The 18,885-nt window shown below is 37.4% G+C and overlaps 1 protein-coding gene across 6 annotated transcripts in view; it reads left to right on the top strand.

The window, feature by feature from the left end:
• Nucleotides 1-18,885, top strand: part of LOC308613285 (uncharacterized protein) — a 92,570-nt gene that overhangs the window by 962 nt on the left and 72,723 nt on the right. For 2 of the 6 annotated variants that reach the window (XM_081226523.1, XM_081226522.1), the window contains exons 2-5: nucleotides 7,377-7,510; nucleotides 9,261-9,350; nucleotides 12,903-12,993; nucleotides 13,127-13,234. In XM_081226523.1, coding sequence (XP_081082649.1) covers nucleotides 7,400-7,510; nucleotides 9,261-9,350; nucleotides 12,903-12,993; nucleotides 13,127-13,233 — 399 coding nt within the window. In that variant the 5' untranslated portion in view covers nucleotides 7,377-7,399 and the 3' untranslated portion in view covers nucleotide 13,234. Of the gene's footprint in view, nucleotides 1-7,376; nucleotides 7,511-9,260; nucleotides 9,351-12,902; nucleotides 12,994-13,126; nucleotides 13,235-17,864; nucleotides 18,104-18,608; nucleotides 18,766-18,885 lie in introns of all 6 variants that reach the window. The other 4 variants (XR_014015229.1, XR_014015230.1, XR_014015231.1 and 1 more) reach the window with 4 other exon arrangements.

The following is an 18,885-nucleotide window of genomic DNA, read 5'->3' as shown; positions in this document are numbered from 1 at the left end:
CATGGTAGATGTTCCAAGCTTCTAGTTTAAGAAGTGCTTTATAATTTACATGTTTATTATCTTACTTAATCTTTTAACAACTCTGAGAAAAGTCTCAAGTTTGGTGGCCAGCCCAAGGTAACACATCTGGGACTTGAACTCTGTCTTATGACGCCATGTTTAAGATTCTAGCCCAACCACCTCTCTACCCTTTCCTTTCCCAGCTTCTTAAGCATTAAATCCTTATATACTCAGCAGGTAACTGCATTTAATTGAGTAAGAAAAGCAACTCCCTCACTTTTTACTAAAAAAATCTGTAATTCATCACACCTCCTTTCAGACTTCTCCTGACTGCTTTTCTTCTATTCCAAGTTTAACCCCACAGGACTTTTGCTCTTGATTCCAACCTTTCCTGCCTTCTCAAAACCTTGCTATTCCTACATTTTCAGTCAATCCTTTACTAGCATGTTCTTCTACCAAGTCCTCCCTTGACTAGGCTGCCTGTCAACTTACTGACCTTTGTGACTCTCACCACTACATTTCAGAAGAGTAATCTCACTTTCTGCTTTCGTCATGGTCTTCTCATTATCACCATCGCCACCCATTCTTTTCCTCCCCCAAATAAACTAACTCCTCTTTCCTGTTGAGACTTCTCTTGTGGATCACAAGTGACCATGTAACTGGCCTTTTCTCACTACAGTCTCTTTAGTATTCATCATTGTTATGTACTTCTTCATCCTTAAAACTTGCTTTCCCCCTTGCCTTCTGAAATACTCTCCTGGCCTTCTTGTCTCCTGGACTGCTTCTCACGTTCTCCTTCCTCACTAGTTCCCCTTACTCCACTTTACCTTTTCTTCTTATACAGATGATCCTCAGATTCACACTTTCAGTACTGACCTCTCTCCTGAGCTTTGGTCACAGCCATCTGGTATAAACCTGTGCTCAAATGTGGTCCCATCACCTTAAGCCCTGCATATCTTAAACTTCATTGAGCTTCTTTATTCACCAAACTATGCTCTTTGAATTTTCCTATTTTATTCTCTCAAGGATATCATCCTTCTCCCTTCCCTCCAGCTTGAAACCTTATAGTGCTCTTGGCCTCCTTTCTCTTTTTCCATATCCAGGCAGATAACTTTTCCATCCCCACTGCCAATACCTTACTGTGAAGAATTTTCTGATGATAAGGACATTATCACCCTTCCTTCAAGTATTAGACTAGTCTCTGAATTATTCCTGCCCTCCATTTTTTCTCAGTTGAATTTATACAGTTTTTCCAAATTAATTATAAAAATATGATACTAATCAGTCTTCATTCTAAAAGCTTCAGTAGCTCCCAATCCCCATAGGATAAAATCTGGATTCCTTAATAGATCCGTAAAACTTGCCTTTTAGTTTACCTAAACATTGCCAAGAACACTTCTTGGCCTTATCCAATTTTGTCTTCAGAATTCTTCCACCTTTATTATTTAAACATACCTTCTCTTTTTCTTTTTTTTTTAATTAAATTTTTTTGGAGTATAGTTGCTTTACAGTGTTGTGTTAGTTTCTACTGTACAGCAAAGTGAATCAGCTATACGTATACGTATATCCCCTCTTTTTCGGCTTTCCCATTTAGGTCACCACAGAGCATCGAGTAGAGTTCCCAGTGCTATACAGTAGGTTCTCATTAGTTATCTATTTTGTACGTAGTATCATTAGTGTATATATGTCAATCCCAATCTCACAATTCCTCCCACTTCTTTTTTTTAATTTTTTTTTATTGAAGTGTAGTTGTTTTACAATGTTGTGTTAAATTCTGCTGTAGAGCAAAGTGATTCAGTTATACATGTATATACATTCTTTTCCATTATGGTTTATCACAGGATATTGAATATAATTCCCTGTGTTATACAGTAGGACCTCGTTGTTTATCCATTCTATAAATAATAGCTTACATCTGCTAACCTCAGCCTCCCACTCCATCCCTCCCCATCCCTCCGCAACCTATCCTCCCCCTTGGCAACCACAAGTCTGTTCTTTATGTCTGTGAGTCTGTTTGTGTTTCGTAGATAGGTTCATTTGTGTCATATTTTAGATTCCACATATAAGTGATATCATATGGCATTTGTCTTTCTCTCTCTGACTTACTTCGCTTAGTATGATAATCTCTAGTTCCATCCATGTTGCTGCAAATGGCATTATTTCGTTCTTTTTTATGGCTGAGTAGTATTCCATTGTATTATATATATGTACTGCATCTTCTTTATCCATTCATCTGTCAGTGGACATTTAGGTTGTTTCCATGCTTGGTTATTGTGAATAGTGCTGCTCTGAACATAGGGGTGCATGTATCTTTTTGCATTATAGTTTTGTCTGGATATATGCCCAGGAGTAGGATTACTGGATCATATGGTAATTCTATTTTTAGTTTTTTGAGGAACCTCCATTCTGTTTTTCTATAGTGGCTGCACCAACTTACATTTCCACCAACAGTATAAGAGCATTCTCTTTTCTCCACACCCTCTTCAACATTTGTTATTTGTAGACTTTTTAACAATGGCCATTCTGACCAGTGTGAGGTGGTACCTCATTGTAGTTTTGATTTGCATTTCTCTAATAATTAGCAGTGTTGAATATCTTTTCATGTGCCTATTGGCCATTTGTATTTCTTCTTTGGAGAAATGTTTATTTAGGTCTTCTGCCCATCTTTTGATTGGGTTGTTTGTTTTTTGTTGTTGTTGAGTTGTATAAGCTGTTTGTATACTTTGGAAATTACAGAGATTTGGATATCTCTTGTCTGTTGCATCATTTGCAAATATTTTCTCCCATTCCGTAGGTTGTCTTTTCATTTTGTTGATGGTTTCCTTTGCTGTGCAAAAGCTTATAAGTTTGATTAGGTCCCATTTGGTTATTTTTGTTTTTATTTCTATTGCCTTGGGAGACTGACCTAAGAAAACGTTGGTATGATTTATGTCGGAGAATGTTTTGCCTATGATCTCTTCTAGGAGTTTTAAGGTGTCATGTCTTATTTTTAAGTCTTTAAGCCATTTTGAGTTTATTTTTGTATATGGTGTGAGTATGTTCTAACTTCATTGATTTTCATGCACCTGTCCAACTTTCCGAACACCACTTGCTGAAGAGACTTTTTTCCATTGTGTATTCTTGCCTCCTTTGTTGAAGATTAATTGACTGTAGGTGTGTGGGTTTATTTCTGAGCTCTCTATTCTGTTCCATTGATCCATATGTCTGTTTTTGTGCCAGTACCATGCTGTTTTGGTTATTGTAGCTTTGTAGTGTGGTCTGAAGTCCGGGAGGGTTATGCCTCCAGCTTTGTTCTTTTTCCTTAGGATTGCTTTGGCAATTCTGGGTCTTTTATGGTTCCATATAAATTTTAGGATTATTTGTTCTAGTTCTGTGAAAAATGTCATGGGTAATTTGATAAGGATTGCATTAAATCTGTAGACTGCTTTGGCTAGTATGGCCATTTTAACAATATTAATTCTTCCCATCCAAGAGCATGGGATATCTTTCCATTTCTTTGAGTCATCTTCAGTTTCCTGTATTAATGTTTTATGGTTCTCAGCATGTAAGTCTTTCACTTCCTTGGTCAGGTTTGTTCTTAAGTATTTAATTTTTTTTTGGTGTCATTTTAAAAGGTATTGGTTTTTTACATTCCCTTTCTGATATTTCATTGTTAGTGTAAAGAAATAGAACCAATTTCTGAAACATACCCTTCCTTCTATGTTACGCTGCTTCACACTACTTCTGTGAAACTTTCCCTGTTATTTCAGAGCTCCAGATTTGACTCCAATAGCTCTTCTGCCTATACTTTTCACTGCTACATTCTGGTATTAAACGTTTTTATTTATTATGCATGTATTGATATGTGTATATATGTATACATATTTATACACATACACACATACATTCTTTGTCTATTAAGATGAAAAACCCTTGGCAACCAATCCTGTGCCTACACAGTAGACATCTAATAAAGACTTATTAGTGATGAGGCAAATAAATGATCTCAGAGTAGAACAAATGGGATGAGCTGCAATCAAGAGTTTTGTGGATAATGCAGACCATAAGTGATATGGGGTGAGATTAAGGGAGAGGATTATTTAAGGATTCTACTTTCTCAGAATTAGTTAGTGTTTTGTTCCATGCTCACATACTGCTTCATCTTTCTGGGGACCTCAGGCAGAAAATAGTTACACGGAAGTGCAGAGTCATGGGATCAGAGGAACAGGACTGATGTAAGTGACCAGGTCCATCAAGGTGTCTAAGGAGTTTCAGCCCACTCCTGTAGCCCAAGACAGGGAAAGTACCAAAGACAAGAAGACTAGGAAGGGAAGATTACCCATCAGGAAACCAGGCAGGTCTGGATTAGACAGTATGCTTGATCATCACCACCAGCCATGGAGTGAATGTATAGAAAGTGAACCAGAGAGCCATGTCAGACTTATCTTTCAACATTATAGCTGTTTCTGTCAACTCACCATCCTTCCTCCTTCCTTATTTCAGAGCAAGGACAGTCCTTTCTCCTAAGATCTGTGTTCTGAAGCCCAGTCTCATCTGCCTCCTCCTTCTCCTCTCTCCATACTTTCTTTTTTTTTTAAATTAAATTTAATTTTCTAGCTTCATTGAGATATATTTGACATATAATATTGTGTAAGTTTAAGGTGTACAACTTGTTGATTTGATACATTTATGTATTACAAAATGATTACCAACATAGCTTATCTAACACCTGCATCATACAACCTAATTACCAGTTCTTTTTTGTGGTGAGAACATTTGAGATCCACTCTCTTAGCAACTTTCAAGTATACAACACACTGTTGTTAATCATGGTAACTGTAATCACCATGCTGTACATTAGATCCCCAGAACTTATTCCTCTTATAACTGGAAGTTTGTACATTTGATCACCATCTCCTGTTTTCCCCTGCCACCTACCCCTAGTAACTACCATTCTAGTCTGTTTCTATGAGTTTGGCTTTTTCAGATTCCACGTGTAATTGATAGCATACTTTCTGGTGGAGTTTCTTTCAGCTCATACCCATGCTTCACTCTCTTCTACCCTACAACCTGTCTTGAGCTCCTGATTTTGCTCTGCCTCTTAAAAAGAATAGTCTACACTCGTTTCTCTAATTCTTCTCCTCACATTTTACTCCTAAACAGAGTACAGTCTGGCTTTTCCTCTCACATTCCCTGAAATTGCTGTTGCCAAAGTCTCTGATAACTTCCCACTTGCTGTATCCAGTGGATACTTTTCAGTTATTATCTATAGAATTTGCTATAGCTTTTGACATTGACAATTTCTTCTTGAAACTTTCCCCTGTTTGGTTGCTATAACACTCTTCTTGATCTTCTCTCCTTTTCCTGCCCCTCTAATCACTCCTTTTCTTTCTCCCTGCGGTGTACTACTTCCTCGATGTGGTTTTTAAACGTTGTTATTTCCCAGGGCCCTTTAGCCCCCCTCCACCCTTTAAAAAAAAAAAAAGCAAAAAACCTTTTCATCCTCCCTTGGTTGTTGTGGGATTTGGAGGTGAAAGCACCAGCCCACGGCAGGGAGCAGCTCCCTCCCTGCTCTTCCTGCTTTACTGCAAATTCTTATCATACTTTGTTTGGATTACGAATTAGTGTCCCTATTTCCAATCCATTCGCTATAATCCTGTTAGCGATCTTTCTGAAACTACATTTTGATCATGATCTTCAGTGGCTATTCAGTACCTTCATTTATTCATCAAATATCATTTAAGCACCTGGAATATGTTTTCCCCAAATGCTTTCGTGGCTTGCTCTCCACTAGAATAATCAATTCTGTGAAGGGAGGGACTTTTGACTCTGTGCCAGGATTTATCATTGTGTAGAAGAAGCAAAAATCCCTGCTCTCGTGCAGATTATCTTCTAGTAGGGGCTTGACTCTACCTCTGCCAGCTCAGCCAAGTTCATTTCTTGCACTGCCCCACCCTGACCTCAGCATGCACCCTGAGCTTCTGCCTCTTTTATGATTGTACAAGCTACTTGCTCTGCTTAGGACACCCTGCTCATTCTCCTTGCCTAGTTAATTCCTACCCATTGGTCAAAACTCAGTTTTCAGACGTCAGCTTCTCTAGGAATCCTTCATTGATCAAGTCTTTATTACGTGCTGCTCTATGTGCTACCCTTGGTACTCTGTGATGACCTCTAGTAAGTCTTTAACATTCTGCATTTCAATTTTATACTTGCTTGTCTGTTTCTGCCCTCTGCCCTCACTACACCCCACCCCTCCCACACCAAGAACAAGGAACAGTGTTTTATTTCTGCATTCCCAACATTGGGCACATGTCTCAAACATAGTATGGTTTAATAAATATTCCATATGTGAATAAATGGCCTAGATTCATGTTTAATTTCTAAGAAACTGATCATAATGATAGGATAGATGACTGGAGAGATTTGTTTATTTCAGTAGGTCATTTTTGCTTTCTGATTTTTTTTTTCCAAGAGCCTGAGTCTTTAGTGCCATCTAGTGGAAGTAGCTGCAATAAAAAGCTATGCTACTGGTAAAGCTTGGACAGTGCACGCTGTTCTATCTTGTTTATTTTGAACAGAGACATAGAAGGTAGAACTTGGTCGCATTGCATTATTGGCGCTTTGATTTACATCTAGAAATTCACTGTACCCTGAGATGATTCTAATTGTGAGATCTAGCAGTATAAATACTCCCTTATAATGGATATTTTCTGATAAATGGGAAACTCCTCAACTTTGAGGTGTACGATGCAATGGCTAGAATGATCTGAGCTTTGAGGCTCTCCTTGTGTAACTGCTTTTAGGTCAGACTGGAAGTAAACAAGAACTAAGTTCCATTATTACTTAACTACCTACCTTTTCAGAAAAAGAATTTTTCGCTCTCTTATCCAAGATCTTCTGACTCTTCTCACTTGACTCCTAACTATCTGACCAAATTCTCTGCCATGACCCCAGACATTCTATAGTTGTTGTAGTCAGGAAGCTGCACCCAATCTTAATTGGTCTGGCATAAATATTAACTATTCTTTATACATTATTGCACACTCTATTCATATCTTTGTGTAAATTCCTTTGCTATATTTGTCATGTAATAAAACTCATTAACCTTTTAAAACGCATCTGATACATTATATTAAATTAATGTGGATAAATACTTTGTGATCATATTTCATATAAATTTATCTTCTATATAAAATATACATGATTAAATTAAATCAGTAATAATATAAAGAAAATGGCATATTTGGAGATTGGTGATGATTCTCGTGATTCAAATTAGAGCAGCAGTTGTGGAGTGCTCATTCTGTTATATTAGAGAATGGATCATAAAAGTCATGCTTTGCACTCTTTATAATGTTGCATTAGAATTTAACATATGCTGTTTTTTTTCCTCTTAGGATTCTTTTGTGATTTATATTTAATGAACGTGTCAACTTCCAAGATTAATCATGAAAATTTTGATTTGGAAGAGACCCTTTGTTTGGAATATGCTTGCCCTAGATATCTTCATGGCTTATTCTCTACCAAAATGGTAAGTCTTTGAGGGCAAGGACTATTGTCTATTAAATTCTGTGTCTATCCACAGTATCTAGATGCATGCCTGTCCCATAGTTGGAGCCCAATAATTATTTATTGAATGGATGTATGAGAAAATTGAGGCATGGCTAGGTAAAGACATTGGCTTAAGGTCACACAACAAGTTAGTGGTAGAACTGGGCAAGAATCCATGTTTTCTGACTCCTACTCTGTTGAGTGATTCAATACAACACCTCGTCTCTAATCGGTGCTGCTTTTAAACCAGGCCCCTGGGTCCCCTGCCCTGGGTCCTTTGCTTTGAAAGGACCCACTGTGGCCCTTCTCCAGTTACATCCCTTCCCAGGGGCCAAGATACTCTAAGAGTACATCTCCCCACTACTCTCCACCCCGCCCCACCGCCCACTGACACACACACATTCCAGAGGATACTCTAGCTATGAGGGATTCTTGAAATTCCCTGACAGATAGCTGGAAGCCCACTTCCAGGGCCTGTGCTGGCTCTTCTTGGGTTATAGACAGGATAAGTGTGCCCACACCTAGGCTTCAGGAGTGGTAAAGGCCAGCTGTTGTGGGTGGTGGAGCTTGATCAAGTTTGTTGGGATAGCCACACAAATGTGTGTGAAGCCCCTCTGTTGGGTGGAAGGAGAAGAACAGATCATGGGCTGTTTGCGTCTGTTTCTCCTCTTGCTCATGGTCCCTCAAATGTTAGGGACAGGCCTACCTCCATAATAAATCTGGTTCTCCCCACGTATTAAATGTCATTTAAACCAGCACTAAGTGAATACCTGTATTGTGCCAGATGCTGCGCTAGGCATTTTCAAATGTATTTTCTCATTTATGTGTTACCCTTAGGAAGACTCAGAATTGACTTGCCTAAGGACCCACAGCTGACTAGGTGCAGAGCTAAATGCATAGCAGTATCTTCAGGAAGAGTTAAATGCTCTATACTTAACAAGACACACACACGCATGTGTATATAATGTAATTATATATATAATTATATATTTTACATATATATTATATAAAAATGTATATATATCATATATATGCACGTGTATGTACTTATCTGGGGGTGTATGTGTGTTACATACATACATGCATTGTGTGTATATAGATTTTTTTTCATTGATAAAATAATGTTTGATAAAAACAGGTGAACAATTTAAGAAAGTGTAAGTAAATAGTAAATCTCCCATGCCACGCCTTGAGTCAGAGACAACCAATTAACTTTTCTGTTGTTGTTGTTGTTAAAGATACTCATATTTTAAAACTTACCACCAACAATTTTTGAACTATTTTTATTTGGGCAACTTTAGATATAAGCTGTGTACAAGTGGAGAGAAGTATAACACAGCCCCAAGTACCCATCATTCAGCTTCACCAGTTAATGGCATTCTGTCATTCTTATATATTTCTCCAACCTTTATTATCATTTTTCTTTGTTGGAGTATTTTAAAGCAAATCCCAGGTAATCATGTCATTTTATTAAATTATATTAAGATACTTATTTGAAAAGGTTTAGATATAAAGATGGAAAAATTTTGACTTTTCATTTAGACTTTTTAGTTTTAAAAATGCCATATACAGTTAAATACCAGTTTTATATATTTATTTTTAAATTTCTTCCTTTATTTCAAAGAGGACTCAGATGGGAGTTAGACATTTAATAATGATTTTTGTAAGTATAAATAAAGCTTACATGACATGTGTGCATTCTGCTTTATGTCATGCTCTTTTCTTTGCAGGATTCTGTGGGACTGCCCTTTTATTTTGTTATAATTGGTCCACTTTCTGGTTTTTTCCTTTCCCTTCATTTGGAAGAGCTGTTAGAAATGGTAGGCAAATAAATGCTTTTTTCCCTCATTTCTGTGAGTGATAGAACTTGAGAATGATGAATATGAAAAGGCAGACTGATTTAACATAGTGCCTTTTCTAATTCAAATGACAGCTAACTTTTCTGAGCTAAAGTGCACCCGCATCTTGGCAATAGCATTTAGAGCATGAGTAGATTATAGTGTTTCATGGCATACAGAGGAGTCTGTACATTAGTTCCAGGAATGTTGCTAGGAAACATAAATAAATCATGTTTCTAGTTGCAAGGAAATATAAATAATCCCCACCAACTGAGGCAAAGCCTAGTTATTTATTTCCATAATGACAAAAACTACTTTTTTTTTTAGTACCTATTTTCTAGGTAGCATTTAAATCTGCTGTGCATTTAAATAAATTCTTCATTTTCTTGCACAGTGTACAGGACTTAAAAGCTTTTTCTCCTGTTATTAATGAGGAGTACACCTAATATTAATGAGGTATTTTCAGGAAACTCTGGTGTGATAAATTCCTTCTATTCTTCAGTGTTCCATGCCTCTCTTTTAGACAGAGTCCCATAAGAAAAAGTCTTTGGAGTGATACTGTCTGGAGGGCTGGACTGGGGAGGGGACTCTCTGGCAAGATGCTCCTGAATATCTATGTGAGAGGAGCTGAGAGCCAGCAATCTGGGTGGAAAGAAGATTCAAAGGGTTGTTTGGAAGCTGCAGTTGCAGAGAAAAACACTTTTTCCTTATATATGTATCCATTGTGGCTTGGTGCTGCCACTGCTTTAGACTTAACGCTATCCAGTATGGGAGCCACTAGCTATAAGTGGCTTTTGAGCACTTGAAATGTTGTTAATATAAATTAGAAATGGTGTAAGTGTAAAATACGTGCTGGTTTTCAAAAATTTAATATGAAAAAAATGTAAAATATCTCATTTAATAATATTTTATCTTGATTGCACATTAAAATGTTATATAATATATTTTTTAAATATAGACTATTTTTTAGAGTAGTTTTAGATTCACAGAAAAATTGAGGAACAAATGTGGAGAGTTCTATATGTCCCCCCCACCGCCAGCCTCCCTCACCATCAACACCCTGCACTAGGGAGTTACACGTGTTATAACTGATTGGTTATAATTGATACAAATTATCACCCAAAGTCCATATTTACGTTAGGGTTTACTCTTGGTGTTGTACATTCTGTAGGTTTTGACAAATGTATAATGACTTGTATCCACTATTATAGTATCATACAGAATAGTTGCAATGTGCTTCACTTGTTTATCTCTTCTCCCCAAACCGCTAACGACTTATTATTGTCTATAGTCTTGCCCTTTCCAGAAAGTCATACAGTGAGTAGCCTTTTCAGATTGTCTTCTTTCACTTAATAATATTCATTTAAGATTCTTCCATGTCTTCACGGCTTGATAGCTCGTTTCTTTTTAGCGCCAAATAACATTCCAGTGTATGAAATGTACTATAGTTCATTTATCTAAAAGCGATAATATTTTAATTAAAATCTATTAAATAAAATCTATTATTAAATTTATTTTCACTTGTTTCTTTTTTACTTTTTAAATGTGGCTTCTAAAATAAAATTACATAGACTGCTCACATTAAATTTCTACTGGACAGCACTGCTCTAGACTGTGGTAAAATAGTGTTACTGGTAGAGTTTTTCTTCAATACAACATTCTCAAACAAACACCTAAGTTTCTCTGCCTCCTATAAAGAGCATTCTCCTTCTCCGGCACTTGCCTTAATTAGATCCTTCTCTTGCCCCCAAACTACTTGGGATTGCAATGCTCCTCCCCTAACCCCTCCCAACAGGGACTTATGTTATTTAATTCATTTTGTCAGGACCAGACGATAATTGACTTATTAGGTCTTTTACCACCATACTAGGTTCTCTGGAGCGTATAAATACGGGGTCTATGGCCAAGTGGCTTACAATTAAAAAATATTTGCTTAGAAGAACTGAAATAAAACATTAGGAGTTAACAACTTTTTTGTTAGAAATCTTAGAGTTTATCTTACTTTAATTTATATAAGTGATATAATAATATTGTTTCTAAAAACTAATTGAAATAGGAGTTCATAATCTGATTTATTCCTCTTTTGTGTTCTCAGTGGTAGTGACATTGCCTGTAAGTGGGCAGTTTTTTCATTCTTGGGGTATAAAAAAATCTTACTCTTTAATGTATAAAGAGAGAGAGAGAGAGAGAGAGAGAGAGAGGGACCAGATATATAGTATATCTGTATATTAAAATTTCCTGAGGGAGGCAATTAGAAAATAAATGTCTGAAAATGTTCCTTAGGGGGTTGCTCACGAAAAACAGTTTGAGACACACTGGTTTACTGGACTAGGTATTCCTAGAATATGCGTAACAGAATGTTTTTATAACAAATTAATCTCCAAAGTTTCCAAAGAGTGGAGAGGAGGAATAAATAGAGGAAAGATAATTGAAAGATGTACATTTATAGGTTGGGGGAAAAGGAGCATCTCAAGAATGTTAGAATTCTCTACCACTAATTGATTATTAACATTTTGCCAAATTAATTAGTTCATTCATTCATTCTCTCTTCCCCCACCCCAACCCATATTATCTAGGTGAACAGAATATAGACACTCATTTGCACTATTTTCTCAAGTGTTTTCTAGGTGTGAACATTTTTGAAATAAAAGTTGGGGTTAATTGCTATCATCTCCACATCCTATCTCTGTCACTCCTATACCCTAATTCTACACTGGGGCCCTATTGAACCACAGTTTCTTGGTAACATGTTTTCTCTCACCTTTGGTCTTTTGCATGCATTGCTCCCTCTGCCTGGAGATATCATCTGGCCTCCCCATCTTCCTTCACACACAGCCTTTCCCTGGATAACTCCCAGAAGTCTTCTAAGGTTTAACTTCCTCCAGGAAGCCCTCCCTGACTACTCAGCACCACTCAAGCCTAGGTTAAGAGTCCTGCATTTATTCCCTTTGTTGTGATTGTCCTTATTATTGCCCTTGCCATGTATTATTATACCTGTGCATTAAACTTAATCTGTCTTCATTGCACTGTGAGTTCCTTAAAGGCAAGGATTATGACTTATTTTATTCATCTTTTTGTCCTCTGTGGTTATTATGGGGCCTCACACAATATTTATTAAATAAAGCAACAATTAATTTTTCTATGAGATGCATACTTGTTTTATATAATTCCATTTAAAAGGAAAAAAAACAAGAAATAAAATCTTGATGTTTTATTTATCTTGTAAAGCTTTACTGCTGATAACAGTATAATTTCAGGTTAGATTTTTATAAATGTTAAATATAGCTCCCAGATCCCCATTATTACCCCTGTAAAACTCTTGGTGAAATGTCCCTGACAATCCCAGGAGAAATTGGTTTGTTATTTCTCTCAGCTTCAACAGAACTGTCTTTCTGCCTCTGTATTATAGCATTCCGGGGGTGGGGTGGGGTGGGGTGGGGAGATACCAAGATAGAAGTTTGGAGTTTGGTGAGAGACTTATGAGTGATACTAAGCATTTTTCCTGACATTTGTATCATTTTTTATAATTTACAGTGCACTTACTCCTCACAAAAGCCCTGTGAATTAGACATTATTAACTCCTTTTTAAGGATGCTGCTAATAAAAGCCAGAATGTGTTATGAAGGTAAGAGAGTCTCTCTTTTTATTTTCTAGACTTTAGGCACTTCCCCCAAATCTGAGGTCCACTAATTTTAAATCTACAGCACCAAATTCAAATTACCAAATTCTGCACTTCTCTTTTGTATAATATTGTGTAGGTACAACCAAAGCTGCAACTTCACTCTTCAGCAGCAGGAGCTACTCTCTAATGAATGATGTACTCCAGATTGAAAATTCCTCAAGTGAAATGCTTGAGATTAAGTAAGGTCAGTTGTTTTTCTAACTTATCAAATCTTTTGGTATATAATTCTATATATTTACCCAAGATGAAGGCTATGATTGCAGCTGTGTGTGCAGTGGACAGAGACTGGAAAGGGCATGCACAGACATAGTAATCATTATTAGAATGGTGGCTTTAGGAGTAATTTTTTCTCTATAAGTTAAAAATTGTATATAATTTTTAGAGTAGGTACATACCCAAGTTATTTTGCGCATTAATTAAGGGAAGCTAATAGCCACCCATTTTGAATCTCATTAGATTCTTAGCTAATTTAACTCACTCGTTGAGCAGCCATTTTCCCTCTGTCTTTCCATCTCCCATCAAGAAATCTCCCTCCCTCTCCTCTCAGTAACATGCATAGTACTCTGCCAGAATCATTGGATCAAACCACAGCATCATGCCACATTGACCCGGAAAGACTTGTTCCTCTATTTCTTAACTCTGTCGTTCCTCTGTTGTGAATCAGGCCTAATGAATTCTTGCTTTTTTCCTCCTGAAGCAAATTACTTTGTTCAGAAGAAGTCAGTCTTAAATTCTACCATGCCTCAAAGGGGTGGTTCTTGGATCAAAAATCAAAAATTAAAATGAAACTGGAAGCAAGAGGATTAGTTTAGAGGCTGGGCAGTTGTTCACTTAAGAGAAGATGCTGAATTAGGCAGGAACAATAAGGATGAAGAGGAGTAGATGGATTATAGAGGCATTTTGGGAGTGTAATTGACAAGAATTGATGACCAATTAATAAGGATGTGTTAGGGATCAAAGATGACTCTGAGACCTCTGGCTTGGATGACTTAAGTAGATACTGCAACTCACAAAAATGAGTTTGTTTTGGATATGTTTAGAATGAAATAACTTCACATGGAGGTACTCAGTCAGTAGTTGGGAACATGTCTGTATCAAGAGAAGGTGATGAAAACTGGAGATAAAAATTTGAGAATTATCAGATTTTTTTGGTAACTACCAAAAATGTATGTGATCTTTCAGTTAAAATGACCCTCTTCCTTTGGTGTAAATTACATCTGCTCCATAATATATGTTTGAGACATCTTTACTATTTTCATACTGTTAATGATAGGATTCTGGACCATCATTTGCCCAGAGAGCAATTGAGTATCTGAAGCAGAGAGGAAAGTCAAAGGGAAGGAATTGGTCATTTAGTGAACTCAGAAGCTATCTGTGCTCTGGGAATAAGAGTCTGTGGGTGGTCTTCAAATGGCAAGAGAACTTAAAGATCCACTTTCATGGCCCTTTCTGGCAGTCTAACTCCAGAGGGGTTTTATTTGTTTGTTTTTTTTTGTTTTTGTTTTTAAATCACAGCTTAGGTCCTAATACAAATCTGAGCAGAGTCCTGTAGGCCTCTTCTTTCCACACCTGGCAGGGAGCTGGCTCAGTGTGGCCACACCCATGTGAAAGCTCTTAGACAAAGTTGGTCACCCTTTGTGCTGCCATTTCAACTGACCAATATTCCAATGACATTTATACATACTGAGGATTGCCTGACCCTCCCTACAATGGCTGATAGATAGGTAATGTGATTATTCTTTTTCCTTGACTGAGCAGGCTGTACCTCTGGAGGGCCCTGGAAGCCCTTGACAGGAGAATGACCTAGTACAAGCTTCTGAACTTTGGAGGATACCCTTTCTAACAAGACCATTTCCTCGGGGGTCTTCCATAGCATCATAGTTGCCTGCTCTTTCTTTTTTTTTTTTGTGTGTGTGTGTGTGTGTGGTACGTGGGCCTCTCACTGTTGTGGCCTCTCCCATTGCGGAGCACAGGCTCCGGACGCACAGGCTCAGTGGCCATGGCTCACGGGCCCAGCCGCTCCGTGGCATGTGGCATCTTCCCAGACCGGGGCACGAACCCGTGTCCCCTGCATCGGCAGGCGGACTCTCAACCACTGCGCCACCAGGGAAGCCCCCTGCCCTTTCTTTTCCTACAAATATATAGAGCATTAGTGTGCAGAAGTGTCACTTTGTACTGTAATGGGAGTTGGGTGACTATTCTCTACTTGAACACTTGGCCCTGATGAGTCCAGTGCAGCTGTGCCCAGCCTAAGCATTCTACTGTAACAGCAGCTCAGAGGATTGCTCTGCTCCTTCAAAGCTGCTTGGAAGGTTTTTCCCCAAATAAGCCCTCTTTTTTCTTAATTCAAAAAATTAAAAAAAAAAATAATACAATTTTTAAAGGTTACTTTGCATTTACAGTTATTGCAAAATATTGGCTACATTCCTCCTGTACAATACATCCTTGAGCCTATCTTATACCCAGTTTTTTGTAACTCCCACTTCCCCACCCCTATATTGCCCCTCCCCCCTCCCCACTGGTACCCACTAGTTTGTTCTCTATAAGTCTGCTGCTTTTTATGATATATTCACTAGTTTGTTGTATTTTTTAGATTCCATATATAAGTGATAGTATTTGTCTTTCTCCAACTTATTTCACTTAGCATAATGTCCTCTAAGTCCATCCATGTTGCTGCAAATGGCAAAATTTTATTCTTTTTTATGACTGAGTAGCATTCTATTGTATATATATACATCACATCTTCTTTATCCAGTCATCCATTGATGGACACTTAGGTTACTTCCATATCTTGGCAATTATAAATAATGCTGCTGTGAACATCGGGGTGCATGTATCTTTTCAAATTAGTGTTTTTGTTTTTTTTGGGGTACATACCCAGGAGTGGAATTGCTGGATCATATGGTAGTTCTATTTTTAGTTTTTTGAGAAACCTCCATACTGTTTTCCACAGTGGCTGCACCAATTTACATTCCCACCAACAATGTACACGGGTTCCCTTTTCTCCACATCTCCAACGTTTGTTATTTGTGTTCTTTTTGTTGATAGCCATTCTGACAGGTGTGAGGTGATATCTCATTGTGGTTTTGACTTGCATTTCCCTGATGATTAGTGATGTTGAGCATCGTTTCATGTGCTTGTTGGTCATCTGCATTTCCTTTTTGGAAGAATGTCTATTTAGTTCTGACCATTTTTTCAGTTGAAATATAGTTGATTTACAATGTTTTGTTAGTTTCTGCTGTACAGAAAAGTGATTCAGTTATACATATATATACGTATTCTTTTTCATATTCTTTTCCCTGATGGTTTATTACAGGATATTGAATATAGTACCTTGTGCTATACAGTAAGACCTTGTTGTTTATCTATTTTATATATAGCAGTTCATATCTGCTAATCCCAAACTCCTAATTTATCCCTCTCCCCCATCTCCCTTTCCCCTTTGGTAACCATGTTTGTTTTCTATGTCTGTGAGTCTGCTTTTGTTTTGTAAATAAGTTCATTTGTGTCATGTTTTAGATTCCATGTATGAGTGATATCATATGGTATTTGTCTTTCTCTTTCTGACTTACTTCACTTAGTATGATCATCTCTAGGTCCATCCATGTTGCTGCAAATTTTTCTGCACATTTTTTAATTGGGTTTGTTTTTTTGATGTTGAGTCGTATGAGCTGTTTATATATGTTTGATATTAATCCCTTATTGGTCATATCATTTGCAAATATTTTCTCCCATTCAGTAGGTTGTCTTCATTTTGTTGATGGTTTCCTTTGATGTGCAAAAACTTTTTAGTTTAATTAGTTTCCATTTGTTTATTTTTGCTTTTGTTTCCTTTACATTAGGAAATGGATCCAAAAAGATATTGCTGTGATTTATGTCAAAGAGTGTTCTGCTTCTGTTTCCCTCTAGGAGCTTTATAATGTTTGGTAGTACATTTAGGTCTTTAATCCATTTTGAGTTTATTTTTGTATGTGGTGTCAAATAAGCCCTCTTATATTTACATTCTGTAGCACTAGAGTTAGTGTCCCTTTTGCATGACTTTGTTTTGTTTGTGTCCCTTTTGCATGACTTTGACCAACACACAGATGTTTCAGTCTACAAGGACTGCAAAAAAGGATTTTAGTGAGAAGGATAGAAAAAAGAAAAAAACTGTTTTCTATCCTCAGAGCCTCAGGACAGAAAAGACTGTAGTCTACCTCTAGCCCGAAGACAGGCTTAGTTCTCAGCAATTTAGTTTAGTCACATGGAGCCAAACTGCCCTGTCACTCAATTCTACTTGTTTGAAGATTGGACCCACACTGGTTTTATTTTTCATCTTTTCATGCTCTGTAGTCTTTTGTGACATTTAAAATAGTAACCTGTGGTTTGCGGAGGCCATTAGCCAATTCAGTTCCCTTAACAGCATCCACCTGCTGAGCCATTGTGCTCTAGTCTTCAAGTGTCCTCTGACCTGGTTTGAAGCAGTAGCTCTTTGGACAAGGCTTTCTCTTGTGTCCCAACTATTCAAACATTAAACAGCTATTCTTGGTCAAATAGGGGGAAAAAAGCTAAGTTGGTCACATCTTTCCTATTATGGTTGCCTTGATATTCAGTTGCCCTGCCCAACCCATATTTAATACTTAATAATAGCTAATTTTATTAGTTGCTTCTTCTATGCCAGTGTTACCGACTGAACTGTGTTCCCCCACATTCATATGTTGCGAAGTCCTACCCCCCAGTACCTCAGAATGTGACTGTATTTGGAGATAGGGCCTTTAGAGAGGTGATTAAGGTTAAATGGAGTAATATGGGTGGACCTTAATCTGATATTACAGGTGTCCTCATAAGAAGAGGAACAGACACCAGGGATGCATGTACACAGAGAAGAGACCATGTAAGGACACATTGAAAAGGTGGCTATCTGCAGGCCAAGAAAAGAGGCCTTAGGAGGAACCAAACCTGCTGACACTTTGATCTTGGATTTCTAGCACCTAGAACTATGAGAGAATAAATTTCTGTTGTCTGAGCCACCCACCGCCATCTCCAGGGAATAGCTGGGTGAATATATTTGCAAGTAACTATTCTTTTTCCTTTCCTATGTATACTGGTTAAAATTGTAGGTCTCACAGGTTATCAAAAGTTCAGAAACAGATATAAGTATACATATAAGAACATGCAATATAGTAAAATATTTAAAAAGTCAGTAGGGGTAAGGATGAGTTAATTAAGAAATAGTATTGGAGAATCACTTGAAAAAACAACATTTAACTTCCTTACCTCACAGATTATACAAAAAATTAATTTCAGATGGAATAAAGATTTAAATGTTGAAAAAGAAACATGGCAATACTAAAATATAATGATTAATATTTTAATGTAATCCAGGGTACAGAAGGCATGTTTAAACATATGTAAACATAAGTACTAAAAGAAGAAACAAAAATAGAAAAAATTGATAGATTTGATTGCATAAAAACTGTGGTTGGTCCTGGCAGAGTGGACAGGACCATTTGTGGTCCAGTGCTCAACATTTGTGAATTCAAGGAAGAACTTATAATAATTAAACATGTTCTTTCCAGGTATATTTGAGGCCAAACAACATGGAACATATAAACTGGTCTCGAGAGACATTTTGGATCATCTGATAAAGACGATTATGGCAGATTACAACCATCTTCTGAAGTCCTGGAGACAGTCCCCAAGGAACTTTTGGGAACACACGAAGGTGACGTTAGAGTGAGTTAGGAGGAGGCTTGTAATTTCACTGCCAGCCCCTCTGTGAGTTAGGGAAGGACTTTGGTGGAAATACTCAAGTGTAATTTAGGAATCATTGCAGTCTCCTCCAGGGAGAAGGGC

This window comes from Mesoplodon bidens (assembly GCF_964165515.1).
Source record: "Mesoplodon bidens genome assembly, chromosome: 2".
Taxonomy (NCBI): Eukaryota; Metazoa; Chordata; class Mammalia; order Artiodactyla; family Ziphiidae; genus Mesoplodon; species Mesoplodon bidens.
The sequence above is the reverse complement of the archived record's forward strand: the minus strand, read 5'-3'. Positions and strand labels throughout refer to the sequence as shown.